This window comes from Vigna unguiculata, chromosome 1, assembly GCF_037176805.1.
Source record: "Vigna unguiculata cultivar grain cowpea cultivar isolate G323 ecotype 2 chromosome 1, ASM3717680v1, whole genome shotgun sequence".
NCBI lineage: Eukaryota > Viridiplantae > Streptophyta > Magnoliopsida > Fabales > Fabaceae > Vigna > Vigna unguiculata.
Window position 1 is genome coordinate 33,808,892 of NC_140792.1, and position 21,079 is coordinate 33,829,970.

At 27.2% G+C, this 21,079-nt stretch overlaps 1 protein-coding gene across 2 annotated transcripts; it reads left to right on the forward strand.

Annotated features, from left to right (window-relative positions):
• Positions 1-12,424: 12,424 nt before the first annotated feature.
• Positions 12,425-15,717, forward strand: AGK2 (guanylate kinase). 2 transcript variants are annotated; one of them, XM_028083544.2, is made up of 11 exons: positions 12,425-12,628; positions 13,167-13,208; positions 13,324-13,431; positions 13,553-13,626; positions 13,700-13,826; positions 13,962-14,324; positions 14,478-14,599; positions 14,682-14,817; positions 14,903-14,945; positions 15,038-15,140; positions 15,214-15,717. In XM_028083544.2, the coding sequence occupies exons 2-11, from the start codon at positions 13,206-13,208 to the stop codon at positions 15,329-15,331; spliced, it is 1,197 nt and encodes a 398-aa protein (XP_027939345.1). In that variant the 5' UTR covers positions 12,425-12,628; positions 13,167-13,205; the 3' UTR covers positions 15,332-15,717. The 2 variants fall into 2 exon arrangements, with proteins under 2 accessions (XP_027939345.1, XP_027939352.1); XM_028083551.2 differs by lacking the exon at positions 12,425-12,628 and adding an exon at positions 12,670-12,687.
• The last annotated feature ends 5,362 nt before the right edge of the window (positions 15,718-21,079 follow it).

Sequence of the window (21,079 nt, forward strand, 5' to 3'; positions counted from 1 at the left end):
TCTTAAATACTTTATTTTTCACTCATTAAAGACTAAATACTGTAAACAGGTACTATTATATATATGTTATAATTTAGTGTTTTATACAGCATAAAACCTATATTTTTCCGTTAAAACCTATGGCAACACCATTCATTCCTAGTTACTTTGTTGGTTTATTAAGCCTTATTTTCAAAACTTAGTAAAGTAGAGATTTGATTAGTCACTGTCTATTCATTCACACAATACGATGGTTTTAGAGTCACTATTTTCTTTTCACACATCAACCTTCCCAATAAAAGTCACTCTTTTTGGATTTTTTGTTTGTAAGTTATTACAATAATAATAATGCTACATATTATAACGAGTAAACTTACATTGTCATGATATCTTTTTCAATTTACTACAAAAATGTCTGCATCACTTATTATGAAAAGTGGATTAAAATCATCGTACTAAGCCGTTATTGAATCATAGTTTTAGACTAGTGTTTACATTTTTTACGGTTCTAAGTATTAATTAAATAATTTTTTACAATAGATAAAAAACATAAAAAAATGACATAATCAAAAATTTAATATATAAAGGATACACGTAATGTTAAATATAAAAAATATATGGTTATATAAATATCAAACAAGAGTATCAAATACTAACTGAATAAAGATGAAATAATTATGAAAAAGAGTAAAAATCACTAAATGTGTATCTATTAATAAATTACGAAGCTTGGAAAAAAAATAATACAAGTTTTGCAAGTTACCTAATAAATTAAAATTGTTGTACTAATTAAAAAAAGGGAGGAGAAAGGTAAGGAATGGAACAAGACAAATTTGTGTATATACTTATCTTGTTCTCATATCTCATTAAAAAAACTCAGATAATATAGTGAATTATTAAAAGAAATCAAATTATGTACACATTCATAGTGTTAAAAAATCAATGAACATTTTAAAATAAAGATAAATTATATTGAATAAAAAATATGAGGAAATAGACAATATATAAAAAGGAGATACTTAAATTTATTATTTTAACATTTTAAAATAAAGATAAATTAAAATAATGCCTTGTATTTCTCTCTTAATTCTTTCTCAAAATACTTCTAATGTTCATACCTAATTGATATAGAAAAGTTTCAAGTACAAGTGCATACAATAGTGAAATGAATAGGTTCATTTTCTGATCCGGTGTCCATCTCGTCCAGTTCTGAAATGCAAATTGGATAATAAAAGTGCACCAAATATTTAATCCAACATTGTTTGGCTGTTTCTTGGAAACTTTTTTGTTTATGTTTTGGAAGCTTTTTTGTCAATCAGCACCCAACGTTTTCCTTTGTCTTTTGAAAGCGAGTTTAGGTTTAGCCAAAACCAAAACTCATGTCATGTTTCATCAATTAATTATCCACCCACTTTCTCTCCACAAAAAAACCCTAACCTCTCTTTATCGGGTCTTCACTACACAGTAGAAGAGACATGCTTCAAGACTTTGACTAAAGAATCTTTCGAGGAGCCTTAGATTTGAATCATGCAACTTTATGTCCAAAACTTTCTTAAACAAACCAACAAAACCAAAAGGAATCTTTCGCATGAATTATTAAAGAAAATCTCTAATATCTTATAACTTAAAATAAAAACTTATTTCAGCCAACAATTTTAAAGAGGTTTTCAATACACTTTTTGTACTATTTTTAGATTTTTAATTTAGTTATTGGCTGATACCCTAAAAAAAGTTATTGACATTCTTCATAAAATGTTTTGGATCATCCAAAATGCTAAAGACCTAATCAAGTTGTACAATTTGCAAAAAGGTATGTTGAGCTATTACTATGATGAAAAAACAATTAAAAAAGTTGAGATATTTTGTCATTGCTCCACCTCCACTAATCTATGGTTATTGCATTTAAGTGCCCTATTGACTATAAGCAAAACCTGGAATCAAAAGCATATATCCACCTGAAATAGTGTTCTTTTACAACTTCTGAAAATTAATAAACTATTATTAAGCACTCAACATCATTGAAATATTTTCGCAAAATTAAAGCGAGAATAAAGTAAAAAGTGCCCTACACTCCAGATGAAAAGTGGAGAAGTTGATTAGAATAATAATAATAATATTATTAAAGTAACTTTTTTGTATCTTTGAAGCATTTTGAGTGGCTAAGACCAACTATTATGATTTATTATATATTAACATGTAATGTTATAATTGTTGTTTTTTAATCAACGGATCGCCGTAAGGAAATGACTCGTTAAGAAGTTAACAATTAATTTCAGTGATTAAAAATTGTCTGTTTAATGATTTTATATAATAAAAAATATTAAATAATAAAATAGTTACTATTATAAATAAAAAATATATAATTGATCAATTAAATTGGTCCTTAATTAATTATAAATTAATTTAAAAAATTAATATTTTTGATAAAAAAAATTTGATAGTTATTATTTTGTGACTGATTTTCTTCTTTTTATTTTTTGTATCGGTAAAAAATTAATTTAAATTAAAAATAGAGCACTTAAGAGATATTCTAACCCATTTACAAAAAGATGAAAAAGAGGTGCATTGCATCTCTAAAATCTGTCAAAAATACAACTTACAACTTTTATGTACAAAAAACTAAGGCTCTCTTAGACATTACACAAAAAAAATATATATCAAAAGAATCTTTGAACAGCGTCTAAGTAACATTTTTAATAAAAAAAATAAAACTGATAATTAAAATCTTAATAACTAAATTTTAAAAATTAATTTAAAGATTAATTATAATTATTTATTATAATAATGATTATTTTAACAATTAATAACTTTTTGTTTCATAAATTAGTATCTAAATAAATCATTATGATGCTTAAGAACTTTTGATGATCGTTGATAAAATAAGTTTATTTGAAGTGAATAACAATTGAAATTATTTATTAATTTTATCCTCTAAAATACGGTGCTCATTTTAGATGAGATGGATTCAGCTAACAATCTTGACTTCTAACTATTTGATTTTCAATAGTGTCTATAACGAATATTTTATGATACTTTCCTTTTATAATTATATTATTAATATTCAGCAGCTTTGCTAACTTTATTTAATGTGTATTATTCAAATCAACAATTTATTAATTTTATGTATACTATATTGTTAATAAGACATATTCGGTAGATGTTTAACGTTTCATCAGTATATCACAACTCTTTCTACCCGTGGCCCGGAGGGGCATGATCCCAAATATTTTTGATTTTTTTTAAATTATATATTTATTTTTAAAAAATTTAAAATTTTTAAATTTAGATAATATATTTTACAAATCGGTGGAAATTAAATTGTGTTTTTTCTTATTTCTTTTACAAAAGTACAATATTTTATTTTAATAAATAATAAAACATAAAATAAATATAAAAAAAATAAAAATATTTAGGTTTAATAATTTTTTTAATTTTAATTTTTGTCTAAAAATATCAAATTGTAATTACAAAATCATGACCAAATTAAGACTAAAACAATTGGAACACTAACTTCATATCTTTGAAATCAGGAATCAAAAGAGTAATTAAACCAAATATCTATTAAGAAATTTTTTAATTAAATCAAATATTTATTAATATTTTTTTTATCATTATCCTTTTAGTTTTTGACAAAATTGTATTCATCTCTCACTCACTCTCATATATTTCTTTTAGAAACAAACTCATTTTTTATTCTCATTTGTCATTTGTTCTTCTTTTTTGAAAAAAATGCAACTCTCTATTGTCTAATTTGATAATAAAATATTAGTTTAATAGTTCTTATCATTATCTTTTATCTCATGAACATTTGTATATTTATTTTTTATGAATATAGAAGAAAAAAAAAATATATATATATATATATATATATATATATATTATAATTATGTTTCTTAATTTGTTATAAGATTATGATAAACTAATGTATAATATTATTTTCTTAAATGACAGGCATATTGATGAGAAATAAAATAATAGATTATTTTTAAGTGAGAAAAAAAGAAGTGTGAAAATAAAAATAAGATAAATTTTACTTTTTCACCTCTTTTGAAGTATTATAGTAATGATCCAATTGTTCAATTAAAAAAGTATTTTTTGAAACAATATACTAATGATTCAGTCTAATTATAAAATATTATATTACTCTAATTTCTCCAAAATTTTTAATTAAGATCTGCAACTATTTTCTACACCTCAAAATATTTAATCGAGTTGTAGAATGTAAAATCTATATATAAAAATTAAAAACACAACACTAAGCGATCACTAAAAGAACCAATAATTAACCAATTTAACACATCCATATATAATTTATACACATATATATAATATCAGCTGATATTTTCATCAATAACTAAATACTCATATTCTTTAAAGTGAATTACTTGTTTTAAAAAATGAAATCTTTATAAAATACAAATAATTATAGCTTTTTTTTTTCTTAAATTCACTTCGACAATTTTTTAGATTAAAAAGTGACAAAGTCAATTGATACCAAGGTGAATTATTCTTCAGATGCTACAACAATAGATATATATAAAAAAAAATAGAGACATGCTAATCTCAGCTAATGCTTAATTTAACAGTGCAAAAATTATTCACTTATTGAAATTCAACTTGGAATCTGCTACGATTTATGGAATAAAATACATGGTTAGTTTATGGTTTTGTATTCGTCAGTACTTATCTTTAGGGATAAATATTCCCATATTCTAAATAATATTCTTATACTATCCTAAACCCTAATTGCCAAGTTAACCTACGTATAATACAAGGCACTGTAATTCTGGACTGTAGTGAAATGCTACAATAACTACAACTATAAAAGATGATGACGAAAATTTCACATCAATCGATAAAGTAATTTAATAATATTTAAATAAGGTATAAATTTTATCTTATAAATTTAATTTTATAAAATTAAATTAAATTTAAAATTTACTTCTAAAATAATATCAGATTATTTTTTGAAAAAAATTATCTTAACGAAATCTAATATACTTAGACGTGAACGAGAATCTGTTGAAAGTCTGGTTCCGCATCTTCCGAAACTCTATTTTGAAAACACTTTTTTTAATTGTGTGATAGATAAAACCCAAATGACCTAAAGTTAAAATCTAGAGGGTACATATATAAATGATAAGACATATTTGAGTGACAAGATGTGAGAGAATAATGTTGGAATATAAGTGTCTCGGGTTTTGCAGAAAGAGAAGAATCCTTCTACAGAGTTGGAAGAGTGAGTTTTGGTTGCTTTCTTTGTGGGTCAACTGATATGAAAGATCAAAGAATTTGTTCATTTGACTCATTCTGCCGACTTAATGGAAGAAGAAATTTAATTGTTCTCTCTCTATCCTTTCAGAGAAAGAAGAAATGATTAATTAAACTTTAGTCAAGACAGGAAATTAAATTAATCGATTTGAATTAGCACATTCACAATTACCGTAAATTTTATCTTATAAATTAATTTTATAAATTTAAATTAAATTTAAATTTACTTTTTAAAATATAGATATAAATTTTATTTTATAAAATAGAATTGAACTTAAAAATTATTTTTAAAATAATAATTAAAATTTTAAATTTCTCAACCTGTCATATTAATGTACCGGCTTCTAGGGTTGTATTTATACAAAAATGAAGGTCAGAATTTGATTTTCAATTATCGAATACTGACCTATTTTAAAAATTGTGCCAGTCATGTAAATATAATGTACAATATATTATGTGAAGAATATAAAAAAAAAGAAAAACTGTGCTACTTTCAAAAATAAAATCGAAGTTGAAGATGGTGACAACGATGACAAAGGGATGATGGTAACATAGGTAGTGCAACAAATAAGTCATAAATATTGAGAAAAGTGAATGAGAGAAGGGAATATGGAAAAAAATAATCCATCGTGATATTTTTATTGACAACTAAAATTTATTGGTAATTAATAAATAATTATTAATAATTTTTTTATTAATAATGAATTTGTGATTAATAAATAATTATTAATAATTTTTTATTAATAATGAATTTGTGATTATCAATAATTATTAATAATAATTTTTATTATTTTTTTATTATCTTTTTTATTATGTAATTATAAAATGTTTTTGAACTCAGAATATTATATTTCATTTAATTCAATTTTTTTTATCTTGGTTTCATGAAATATTTTGAGTAAGACATGCGATTTTAAAGTAAGGAGTTATTGATTTAAAGTTACTCAACTTGAACCTTAATTTAACGTGATATTAATTTTAAGTTTATAATATATTTAAGTATCCGTTATACTGTATGTTATGTTTTTATAATGTTACATATAGTTCAACTAAGGTGTATTTTACTCCATGTTGCCGGTTTTGAAATGTTGAATTACGTTTTCAAGTATTGAAAATCTTGTCACCAGAATTTTTCATAAACAAGAAATCATATAATCATTTATATTACATCTTTGCTATCAGACTTATCAGTAACGTGCTATTTCCGTTAAGTTTTTTATCAGTAAAAAAAATTATTCAACTTTATTAACATTGTTTGATAAACAAATATATTTTTTAAACAGTACTTCAAAAATAAATACCTATTTTAAAAATGTTACTTTTTTATTTTTATTTTTATATTTTTTTTTGCTTTTTTTTTAAATGTATATATTCGGTAAGATTTTATTACTATTTTCTTTTTGTTTTCCTACGTTCATAAGTTCGGATGTTATTAGTTTTTTTTTTTTTATATAAGTTGATTTTTGTTTATAACATAAGATATTGGTAATGACATATAATAAATAATTCTCTGATATTTTTATATGACATTTTTTACTTTGATTATCATACTATTTTATAATATTTATTTTAAAATTATTATACTTATGTTCATATTGATAGATAATACATTACACTTATTTTTTACCCATTACATAAATTAATAAGATGAAACTACGACTTTTATCTAAAAGAACGATATATTTATTTTATTGTAATTTTGACTAGAATATTTTAAGATATAGTTTAAGATGAATAATATAATACACCGTATAACAATTAAAAGTAAAAAAGATAATTTAAATAATGAATAGTTTTTAAAAAAAATTAAAATTAATTAAAACTATTAAATACATCAAAATATCTTTTTATTTGTAACATTCCATATTTAACCGCCTAAACCCATTAAACAAGACATTTCATGACTGATACAAATCAAAGAATAGAATTCTAACATATCAGTATTATAAGTATCATATTATAGTTATTACAAGATAAAATAAATTGAAATACAAATATTATACATGATCATCTAAACGATTGAAGTTTTTTCAAAATATAAACATTAAACTTTAAAATAAGATCTAAACAACTGTATTTTCTCTTCCTTGCACTAGTCTAACTACAAAATCTTAAATTACTAACACCAATCAAGTAATTATTACAAAAGAAAACAAACACCAGAAAATAAGACACAAATAAAAAGAGTAAACTAATGTAATTAGAAGATTAAATCATTTATAAATATAGTTACACACATCATGTAATATCTATCATTTAATTTCATTTATAAACTTAAGACTTGTAGTGACATCTCATGCTCTGCAGACCAGTATATAAAGAGTTATAGTCTACCACATACAAGGTTAGTTCATTAAAACATTTGGTCAAAGGTAAAACTCCTAGGCTAGGACCTCCTCCTCCTTTCACCACATGCCTCATTCCCCTCTACTTGAAAATTTGAATGATTATTAGAGCGCCATGATAACTTTCAATTATACCACTACATCAATGCATACACTACACAATTCAATACTAATTCTCCTTGAATTAGTATCAACAAATTCTAATTCATCAAGTATCTCTCAATCAATCATAATGAGAACCATACAAATACTTTACATCAAACCACAAAAACACCTTAAAACAGTCAAATAATAGAAACATACAAAATAGGGCAAATAACGTTATACATAAAGTACGTCAAAATGGTAAAAATCATTTATCTAACCATAGACTTCAAAACAAAGATCTCACTGGTCGAAGTGAGAAATCATGTGTCCAGGATCAGCTGCCAAATTTTTAGTTCGATCCGGCTATTAACGAAGAGAAAATCTTCATTTTTACATGTTTATTTTTATCCCTTTATATTTACCAACAATTATTTCCGATAATTATTTCGTAAATACATTTATTAATCATTCGTAATTTAATACGTAAGCTTAAAGTCTTTCAGTTAGTTGAACTAGGTCTATTAATCAAATTCGCTGCAAAAATCATGCTTTCTAATATTGGGTTGAATTTTGAATCCTATAGAATTTAATTAGAACCAAACTAATGAAGTAAACTTAAATGCAATTAAGTTATGTAAATGAAATTGCCTATGAGATGGAGCATTTAAAAACTTGGCCATCACAATTGCCTATGAACCTTTTAAACTTTTAGATAATAAAGAAATAATGAGCGTTTACTTGTTAGAGCTATGTGCCAACACACAAAAATAAAAAATAAAAAAAATAATGAAGGAATGAATTTTGAGGCCATGAGAAATAAAAATATGAACTCATTCATTATAAGATTTTAATTAATCTTTACTTTTCATATTTTTTTTCACTGAATTTGAGTGTGCAATAATAACCTTTACTATAATTCTACTATTCACAATTTTGGTTAAAATAAATATATGTTTAATATATAACATCTAAAATTAGAAGGTTTATTTAATTGGAAATTACAATTTTTTTTCTATTCTTTCAAAACATAAATTTTCTACTTAAAATATCATCAGAATATATGAGAATATGTGTCTCATCAATATTTTTAATATAATGTTAAGATTATTTACATATAAAAATAATTATATAATTAAAAATACGCTGTACAATAACTGATATGATAATTAAATAGGTTTATAATCATATTTTTATTCTTTTTATATTTATGACAATGATTAAATTTTTTATTTAATTTAATTTTTTTTATATTTTTTAAATAAGCTAAAGTGATTTTTTATATCAGATTAATTTTAACATCATTTAGAAAATATTTAATTAAATGTGTGTTCTTTTGAGACGAAGATGATGAATTTGAAGGAGAGTGAGTGAATGAATTTAATTAAATTTCAAGATAAGATTTGTGTTGTTTCTTTCAAAGAATTTGAAGATGAGAGGGAGTAAATTTATGAGTAAAGTTTGTGGGTGATTTGATTGATATAATAAATACATAATTTTTTAATAAATTAAAATATAAAATTACCATTTTACTCATAAGATAAAAAATAATATACTACTACTATTATTATTATTATAATCATTATATATAACATATATTATTATTATAATATACATTATTATAATTCTTATATATATATATATGTACATATATAATATATATATATATATATATATATATATATATATATATATATATAATATTGTTATTATTATAAACCCAATATATAACACCACCCAAACTCACACTCATGAACCTCCTTCACACACAATGCAAGCAAAAACAAAATTGAGTCTGAGACATAGAAAACAGTTGACACCATAGAAATATAGTGATAAATCATTGGTTCATTCCTGCAAATCACTTCTAAAGTGATTACATGAAATAAAGAGCATATCTCACAAATTAACTATGTTTCTCTCTCCCAAATTTATTCAAAAGAACACATAAAATATTCTAAATTTATCTCTTCTAATCACTTAAAAAAAAATCAATAAACACGAACACACTCTAAAACTGATTTAATATAAGAATCACATTAAACATTTTGTAAAAATCACAATAAAAAATAAACAAAGATGAAATATTAAATTATTATTACTACCAGATAAATATACTATCAAACCAAATTAAATAATATCATATACACTAAAAAGTAAAAATGAAAATTTGTTCTTTTATATATATATATATATATATATATATATTAATTTCTTTCTTTCGTGTCATTATGATTTATTATACAAGTTATACAAGTTTTACTAGTAATGAAAAAAGTTGTACAGGTAAAAATATGAATATAAAAATATAATAATTTGACCAGTGTCAAAGTTAATTTCCAAAAAAGTTAAATATATGCTTTATTTAATTAGTAAATTCAATAAATTGTAGCTAAATATTCAACCATAATAGTGTCAAAAATAATATAATCTAAAATAGCTCTCAAAAAATATAAATAATAAAAATCAATATAATCAATTAAAATTAAGCCATTAATTATCAACATAACTTAAAAGATTAACCCTTTTAAAAATTCATATGGTGACATATGCAATAAAAAGTCATTCCTTATTTAAGTACATAACAAGTTGCATCTTCTAGTTCTAAGATATTTTCTTTTGCATTTCAAATTTTACCCTTTTTTTTTTCCTATTTTACGCAAAGTTTGTTACATCAGAATCAATGACAACAGAAAGGTACTTTGGCTAGATTGTTCGTCCCAACTAACCTACACAAATTTAAGATAAATTAATATATTAAATTCTATGTACTTTTAAATTATTTCTTTTAATTTTTTAAAAGATTTCAGTTAAATATACACAATTTTTTTATCAATAACAAATATTTAATTAATATTTTAGTTTTAATATTTATTAAATTAATTTAATATAAAATTCAACGTGGTTACATATATTAAATTTATGTTAATACTGTAAAAGTGTGATCACATATCAATAACTTTTTGTATTTTTTTTTGTTTACTTTACAATTAAATTTTTCGATTTTGAGTTAGTGGAAAAAAAAGTGAGAAGACAGTGGATGAGATATATGTGAAGAAGAAAGGTACAAGAAGGTGAAGAAAGATGAAAACAAAAATAACCAAAATAAACTAAAAAAGTAAAATCTAAGTAGTAATATTTGATCATTTTGTATTTACATTAATTTATTGATGCATTCATACTTCAACTTGGACACGTATCCGATATTTTATGATGCTTTAACGATATTTATCAATAAAGTATCTAATTTATAAAGTTATCACACACTATAATAAAATCAGAATAATAATAAATTTTAGTGACAAGAAATAATTAGTCACATCTATAGTGACCAAATTGACAACTAAAATAGTTTCAAAAAATTATAATGGATAATTAAAATAGTTTCAATTATGAATTGATTTCTAAATTAGTCACTAATATTAACTATCAGATTTTGGCTACCAAAATAATTAGTCTCTAATTAGAAAATTTAGATTCACAAATTAACAATTATATATTTATTATGTTTGTATAAATTATTTTATACTTTTTCAATATTCATATATCACGTATCGTATCCTACTATTTTGAAAATAAACGTATTGACGTATTGAATACGTGTTGTATCCGATATATGTATTGTATTGAAGACACGACATTAAATGTTTTCAAATAAAATTAAATTTTAATTGAAAACAAAAAAAAGTTAAATAATTATATTAAATTGACTCTACAAATATGTTGAGACTAAAATATTAATTAAATTTAATTATATTCTAAAATACATAATTTTTAATATTTACAAATTAATCCCACAAAACATTTTGATAATTCTTTAAAAATGTCATGAGTGTCAATTTAATAATTATAACTATAATTATAATCATAATCTTACTTTTGTAATGGAAGATCATTATTGCAGTATCTCTAAAGTGTATCACATTATTTAAAGGAAGTGAAATTCAATTACTTAAAGATAAATTGTTAGTTAACTGAAAATCTCAAATTAGAAAATGATGTTTTCAGGCTTGATCTATATTTGGAAAGATAACATTTATTGAGTAATATTTTTTTTGGTAAAGTTTCCTTCATTCTATAAGAATCCAACTTTTCCAATTTAAAATAAAAACTTTTACCGTAAAAATCCCATATCACTTCTATTAATTTTTTTATACAAAATAGCACTATTATTTGATTCTTAGAAATTTTATGTAAATAATTTTTAGAAATATATTTTATCAATCAAATAAAATACAATAATTTTTAAGCATTACAATTTCCCAATTTATATCTATAAAGTAAATGGCCGATTCGGTATAATAATTACATATTTTACTTTTAGTATATAAAAAGTATTATAATATTAATATAAAAATATTAGTTTCGTTAAATTTAATTAAATTCAGTGAGTAGTTGAGATAGTAAATGAAAATATATTTAATAGTTATCTTTTAAAAAGAAAAGTTAATACTAATATACAAATTAATGTAAAAGAGGACCCTTTATCATTTCACTTTTATTTTATAAACCCTAATTTATATTCTAACATTACAATTTCCACCTATGAAGAGAGTTGCCATATACCAAAATATATTAATCTTCGGTGGCTAGGGTTACTGAACAGGGTTATAGACGGAAACTGCAAAACTTAAATTAAATTAATATTCACAGCAAAAATAAATAAAAGAGTGAAAATTTTCAAAATGAATAAAAAATTAAAATGAAGAAGGAAGGTTCTCATCAGCACCGCAAAAGAAAACGAAAAAGAGGCCATTCTCCCTCCTTCTCTCATAATCCAAACCTGCCCCTTTTCCTTTTTGTTTTCTGCCTACAAATATGAATCATCTCTCACATTTTCTTCCACCTCCACCTTCCTTATTCTCTCGGTTTTGCTCCTTTCTTCCTCTGTTTCTTTCCTTTTCCTCACAACAAAAACTCATTTCCCCTCAACACGCATCGATTACAAGGTTGTTAATTGCTTCCCCTGCAATTCCTTCTTGTTCCCCTTTTCCCAAGTTTATTTAAGGTTGTCGGTGTCAACCTCGTCCAGATTTCAGATTTTGTCGCATTGCGATCTGGGTTTTGTTCTTTTGATCCTCTTTTTCTCCTAGCGTTGTCTTTGCTTCGTCTTCTTCTTTGGGTCTTGTAAATATCTGTTTTTCATTTGTTTGACCTGCTGGGATTCTTGATGGTTTCTGGCTTTAAAAATAAATTAAAAAGTGTTTTCTAGTTTTCTATGGTGCGGGATCAGACAGATAAATTGAGGAAAAAAAAAGGGAAGCTTGGTGGATTTCTGTCACGCATTTATATAGTTTTTGTTTTTTTCTGGAAGCCGGGTTTGTCTCTGTAACTTTTGTCGTTGGGGTGTTCTGGTTGTTGATTTTTTTGTTACAACTTGTAATGGAGCTTCTGGACTGAAATTTCTTTACAATGGAAGTTTACATATATTGTTAGATCCCTTGGTTATTTATGTGGTATTAATCACTATTCATTTTTTTGGTTCAGGGTTTAGCTTAAACTAGGATTGTAGGCACAGATTTCTCTATGGTGAGCTTCTTCTTCTTTTCTGCTATTTCATCAAGGATTGGATTTTTTTTTTTTTAAATATGGATCGATGTGGTTTTGCTTTAATGTGTCCAATCTCTTTGGTTGTGATCGCTAGGGAGAAGCACCAGCATTGCATGTTGATGACCTGCAGGATGGGGCTCAAAATGGCCTTGAATTGAAAAACGGAACTTGCAAAGCAACTGCTACCATTGGTGATAAGACGGTGAGTTTGTGCAATATGTTAAAAGATAATTTGTATGTATGTTGTTGCTCATGATTAGATTAGTGTCTAGCCAAATCTTCTTCTGCCTAAAGCAAAAAGTGGGCCTCCATTTTTTTGACAGTATGTCATTGGTGGAGCTGATGATGGAACTTTGTCCATTGAAGTTCAAATTTTTGACCGTAATCTTGGAGAATGGTCAGTTTAAGGTTTCTCCGCTTCATAATTGTTGCTCACATGCTTTGTTGCTGATATCTACTTGAAATTTCAGGGTTCGTCCCACTGTGAGGGGCACCAAACCCGGATCGTGCAAAGGCCTTTCAGCAGTACCTTTGGAAGACAAAATACTGATTCTTAAGAAGGGTTCTAAGCCAGATGATCAAATATGGTTCCTGGAGGTTGGTGTTTCCCGCACAAAATCCTTGGCATATTCATATTTCAACAGAATATTACTGATGCATGGAAACACCAACCGTAGTAAATTTCTCATTATTGCCCAATATAAGTTAAATGTCTCAATATGCTATTGGCAGGTTGACACCCAATATGTTAGGCAGCAGCAAGAATATTTGGGGACTGAGGTAGTTGCATGGAGTAAAGGTGTGGTAGGAAAGGCTGAGAAGCCTGTTGTCATTAGTGGTCCTTCTGGAGTTGGCAAAGGGACATTGATATCAATGCTTATGAAGGAGTTTCCATCTATGTTTGGTTTTTCTGTGAGCCACACCACCCGTGCTCCGAGAGGTATGGAGAAGGATGGGGTCCACTATCATTTTACTGAGAAGAGTATAATGGAGAAAGAAATCAAAGAGGGAAAGTTTCTTGAGTTTGCTTCTGTCCATGGTAATCTGTATGGAACAAGTGTTGAGGCTGTGGAACTGGTGGCAGATGCAGGGAAAGTTAGTTTCCTGTGCTTAACTATTATTATGACTCATTTATTTGGAACCTTTGTTATTGTAGTATTATTTCCATGTTGTAAGATTGTTGTCCTTTAGATATTATTTTTAACTTCTCATTATCTGAGATAATGATTTTGTTTTTAATTGTTTCAGAGATGTATTCTTGATATTGATGTTCAAGGTGCAAGATCTGTGAGGGCTAGTTCTCTTGAAGCCATATTCATCTTTGTATGTCCCCCGTCAATGGAGGAGCTGGAGAAGCGCCTTCGTGACCGGTGAGTTGTTGTAACATGGTGAAGCTTTTTAGTTTTCAACGAGACCATGATTTTTTTGCTAAATTCAATGTTTTGGAATCAGAGGGACAGAGACTGAGGAACAGATCCTGAAGCGACTAAGGAACGCAAAGGCTGAGATTGAGCAAGGCAAATCTTCTCACATATTTGATTTCATCCTGTACAATGACAAACTTGTTGAGTCTTACGACAGACTTAAGGTAATTGTTTGTAAAACGAATACCTCCTTAATAATCTCTGAGATGTTTTATGACCATTAATTTTCCTCACTATTCACTGGTGCAGAAACTATTGGGACTTGATGATTATGTCACTACTCCTAAATCAGGTAAGAATTATCCTAGTAAAACACGGTATGTGGTTTCGTAATTTTAAAGCCACTAAGATTAATTGACGTGTTTAATCTTGTCAATGGAGCAGGCCCTGGAGAGGTTGATCTACCAATTGACCATTCAGTGTCAAAAATTGATAACAAAATCATCATAAACCGCATTTCCTCAGGAGAGAAGGAATCAAAGAATTTGTAAGCCTTCTGAACAAGAGTCACTCATTTCGCACCAAAGGGTATCAAACTGACTCATCCTTTGTGTTAACAGGATTATATTAGATGTTTCCTCACTAAAAGGAGGTGCACCTGGACGGACCAGAGGCCTAAATTTCCAAGCCATTGGCTCGTTCTCAAATGGATTGACTGAGATAGAGGGACTTAGCTAACATTCAATGGACCTGGCCAACTAACTTGGTTTTCAGAAAATGGGCACGTGATAAGGCTTTAGATTTACTTCTTAAAACAATTTTTTTACCCTTGTTGCGTTCTTTTATTGTTATGACTATTGAATTGATTTTAGAGTTGTGGGTCACTCAATTATTATTCTCTGCATAGGCAATGAGATTATTTGTGTTTTGGCGTGTCAAAGAAGGCAAAATGTGGTATAAATTTCTGTATTCCCCCACCCTACCTGTAGATTAGGTGCTAGACTACCAATGGAGGTTAATTTCTAGCCATATGTTTTACCCTTTGAGTTTGTTGGATACACTTGTTGTATGTCAGAAATATATTCGGTACATTCAAACAGTTGTATTGCGGTAGTCATGCAAAATCCATCTACATCTTTGGTAACGACACATTCACTTAGGAAGCTTTTGCCCCATTTTACTACCATTAGTGTTCCAACCTCAAAAGGGCTTTGCCTCATTTAACTTTTAGCCCCTACATGTACATGTGGTTCGTTATTCCCAATCATTTCATATATTTCAGCATCTAGTGTGAGAGAGCTCGAGCATTGTCAACTGATAGAGACATAGTAATAAAAATGGCTAGGCTTAAATGGTTAAGAATTACGGTGATGTAAAAAGGCTAGCTACTTTTTATACTTTTTTGTGAATTGAGCCCTATGAAGAAATTTTTGATCAAATTTTCAACCGTAATATTGTCAAAGTGGCGTGTTTTTGAAGAATGACCACTCTACGACAGAGAGAAGGGGCTTTAATGTGGCTAACTTATGGAATGTATACCTTTTCAAAGGACAAGAAAAACTTATAGAATGTATACCTTTTCAAAGGACAAGAAAAACGTTTCCTTCGTGTTACACTTTCCCCAAACTTTGGTTTGTTATGCAGATATTTCAGAGTACGTGGACAAAAGTTGCAAATTATATTCTAGAACTTCTTTCGATGTAGCTTTGAAATTTCAACATATGTTAAGAATATGACAACGCTCCCACCAAACTATACTATGAACGTATTACATGATGCCAAGTTTCTGTGGATCTTCAAAGTCTACTTGAACCTGTTGTCTGTCAATGACAACTGAGACCTTGGCCCCAGACCAATGTTTGCAAGATTATATGAAAGGTCTGTGATTGAATACAAATACAAATTGTACACGTATCACTAAAGTAACTAAAAGTTACGTTCCACTCATACACGTCATTTCACTTTTTGCATAAAATAAACTCAAAAGACTATATAGAGTATGATATTTTGTACTGTTTAAAATCTAATTGAACACCAGTTCAAGATTTTCGTTCAATCTTGTTACACTGCATTGAAAAGTAAGATAATAGAAAAAAAAAAAAGCGTCCAGGTGTTTGTTTTTTAGTTGTCAGTTCGTTCTACTTCATCTTGTGAGAAGGTTTAAAGTTCTAGAACATCAAAACCAACATATATTTCTACTTAACCAGTTTGCACCTATTCATTATAATTTTCCCCTTCTTCAAAATAGAAGATAATTTTAATTTTACAACTTGGGGGGACACAGTGAAGAGAATAATTAATTGGCAGAGGTGGTTAATGCAGTTTTCAGTTGAGAGTTGTGGAGCAACAATGAAAAGTGGAGTGATACCGACATAAGATAGAACAGAAGATGGGTTGTGTCGTGCGAGGTGATGTGTCGTTTAAGTGTTTGGTTAAGAAGGCTGTCACAGGTCGATCACTTGACCAAAGGCACTGCAAGTTGTATAGAACTCTTTGAAATTGCAAGGTCACTATTTTTCCACATAGTACTGTGATAATTATGATTGCAACAAGTGTAGGTTTTTATTTTGGGGTTGGGTTGAAGTTTGAAGGGAAAGATGGGGGAAGGATTGTAGGGTAGAGTAGAAGTAGAAGACATGACCCCACAGGTGTGTGGTGGTGCAAGTTGGTACCTTTTGGGGTGAGTGTGGGGTGGAAAGAGCTTCACGGAACCAAGTTCACACGCGTCTCAATTCTCCTTTTCTTTCTCACACCAATACCAAAAGCAAAGACAAACACTTGGAGTATGGTGCAGGGTGGGGTTACTTCTTAAACAACACCCATTTTCACATTCAAATAATTCCCATGACTCTCACTACTATGCCATAAATTCTTTTACTTCCTTTTCTATCACATCATAATTCACATTCTTTTGGGTTATTATACTTTCACACTCTAATCTTTTTCTTACACTCAACTCACATCTTCCTCAATCATCATTTTATTAAATTATTTTATTTATATTTATTATGTTAATATAATATTTTATTATAAAAGTCCATTATCTAATGGATGTTGACACCAAAGGTTGTTGTCAAACATTTTTTTTATATTTTTCTTCCTATGACCGTGCTGGGTAAATATATGTGTTCAAATCCTAAATTTGCATAAATTCATAAAATTGACTGTAGTTAAAATTATTTCACCAACGCGTGTCAGCATAAAAACGTCTGTATTATTCTGTTTTTTTTTCTGTTCATCTCATCGTCTTTTTAAAAACAAACAATCTTATTTTGGAAAACAAAAATTATATTAATAGTCTCTTAAATAATTTATTTTCTATTCATAATATTTGAATTTACAATCTTGCTTAAGATAAATAAAGCATGTTAGAGACTAATTATAGCATTATGTGCTTAATATTTAATAATAAAAATAATCGTACATATTTTTTAAGATACAAGAATGTTAAGTATTCTCAAAGTTTTTAAAATATAATTACCTTAAAATTTTCCTCTTTCATATATAGATGTTCAAGTTATGTTCTGTTTATGCAATCATATATCAATTTAGAATAAAAAAATTTTTTTTTTCCTGAAAGAAAGAAAAAAAATTGAAAAGTCACAGTTAATTATTATATAAGAAATATTCTATCAATATTTATGTTATGTAATTATTATATTCTAAATATTTATTTTTTATTTTTTTATACCAGTGAAAATATATGCACGTGTTAATTTTTTTATGATAATAAAAATAATAAATAATTTTATTATTATAATTATGAAATTAAATATAAATAATTTTATAATTTTATTGTAAATAGTTTTTGTCTTAAATAATTTATTAAAATAATAAATAAAATAAAATTCTTAACAACAACTAAATTTATTTAATTTTATTTCTTACTTAATCTAAATAATTTTACTTTTTAACCTTTTTTACTCTCTTTTCTCTTCTATTTATTTTCTTTCACACACTTTCACTTTGTATCACCTACATGACATCTACTTATATTTGTTATGGTATAATACTACTACTAACCATGTATAGCATAAAAAATAACAGAAGTCCTTGCAGTTTAAATTTTGTTCACGAAAAACATAAACTTGTCGTAGATGCTTGCTTAAGTTCAAATACTGGAAAATGATCGTTTGATATCTACTTATTTTTTTCTCTATTTCCACTTTACAACCTATTATAATAATATAATAATGTGTATTAAAATTTTAGATTAAAAAATAAAATAATGTAATTAAAATATTATTATATTGAATTGTAAGATGAGTATATCTTATTTGACGGGTGTGAAAATATTATGTCTCTAAAATATTTGAACGATAGACATTAGTTTCAGACAAAATATTTGGTTGGTGGTTCATACACGTGTAACTCCATTGTAGGACACAAGTGTATCTAAAAACTTCCGATTTGGAAGTTATAATTATCTGAAAATCTCAAAAGACTTTTTTTTTTTTTTCTAACTTACAAACATCTTTTGTTTCTCTGTGGGTGCTTGCATGATGAAGAGACAAACCTTCATCTCCTCAGGTTTCCATTTTAAACTAGAAACAAATTTTTAGAATGTGACTTCTTTGTTATAATAAAACATTATTAAGAATAATTAAAAGAATTACTTACAACTATTATATTTACTTACCAAAATTAAAAGTTTGATACCTTTTAAGTTGTAAAGTGTTTTAACTCACAAAATCAACTTTAGAACTTGAATTAATTAGACCGCACATTGTAGTATTACATTTCGTTAGTTATTTTCGGTACAAAAGATTGGATTTTATCTTCCTGTTTGTTGAAATTTCTATACTTTCTTTAAATTCCTACAGCAAATTTGTATAATATCTCAAAATTTTTTTCATCATTCTATGCTTTCTTCTTATACTCTTTTAGCTTTCAAGAACGATTATGGATTAGAATTGTTAGAATTAGTTCTTACTTTAATCTAATCTAATAAAATAAATCAAATCTAAAATCTAAATTATTTTATTTAGTTTTAATCTCACCAAATCCAACCTAATGTAAGTGTACTCTTACCAAATTCACCCTAATGTGTTAAATTAGCCTAACTTGTATTCAAATTGACTTAGATACAATTTTAGACTTATATGGGTTTGTCCTAACCTAATTCAATTTGACTTTGGCATAACCCAACCCAGTCTAACCTAGGCTTTGCTCGACTAATTTTCTTTGGTCCTGATTAGCCAAACTTGACTTGGACTTAGGTAAATCCACCTGACCTTTTCGGACTTGTACCCAATCCAACTTGACTTGTGTCAAACCTGACTTGACTTGTATCCAACTTGACCAGACTTGTGCCCAACCAAAGCTAACTTGTCATGAAGTGGGCCTAGCCTGACTTAGGCTGACATGTCCTACAATAACTTGTCCTTATATAAGCCCAACATGACTTGCCCTGATGTAAGCCCAACATGACTAAATCCAACTAGACTAAGTCTAATGACATGTGCCAAACTTGACCAATTTTATGTGGTTCCAACCTAAACTACTTAACCTAGGCCCAACTTGACCCATATTAAATTAGGTTTGGCCTATCCCAACTTGATCCTACATGGTCCTGACTGAAGACATCTTAATCAGGGATTAGTCTAACTAGGATGTGACCTAGCTTGGTTTAACGTGAACTCAACCTGTCTCGGCCTAACCCAACTTGATATGACCGAAACTTGACTAGATTAACATGGTCCTAACCCTTACTAACTTTACCCATGGCTAATCCATCCCAACCTGAGCTGACATGGGCCTAACTCAATTTGGTTGATCTAAGCTTGACCTAACATGGACTTAACTTGACTTTACCTAACATGGACTCAACCAAACTTGACCCAACATGGTTGTAGCTTGATTAAGACATGACTTAAGCCTCGTCCTAACTTCACTTGATTCCATGTGGGTTCAACATACCTTGACTTGACTTAATCTAACATTGGGCCCAACCCAACTCAATTTTAGGTGGACCTAGTTTGATATGAACTGATAGAGAATTATCCCAAAATTCCATACAAGAAGAACTTGAAGATGAACCTTTGGGTTTTCTTTTAGAAATTAGTTATATTCTATGTTTTTGGGCTTTGAGCTTTCTTTTATAAATTAGTTTATCTTTTAATATTTTGGGCTTGGGCCTTCTTGTAGGGTTTTCATGTTTGCTTAAACTTATGTGCCTATAAATAGAGGTACCAAAAACTGATGTGGACTTTTTAGTCATATATTGAATTTGATTTTATTAAAGAGAGGATTCTCTTTGTTCTTAGCTTAGGCCTCCGGTTCTTATCAAAGATTAACCATGTATCACTTCAGCTTAGGCCTCTATCTCTGTCTTATTCTGTGTTCTTCTCTGATTTATTCGTGTCATGCCTCTTGAGAATTTCAAATTCAGAAACGATCATACTCTTTTCTGGATAGGATCGTATCATGGACTCTACTCAACTTATCTTGACTTAACCTTAGCTCGACCTAGGTTTAATTGAGAAT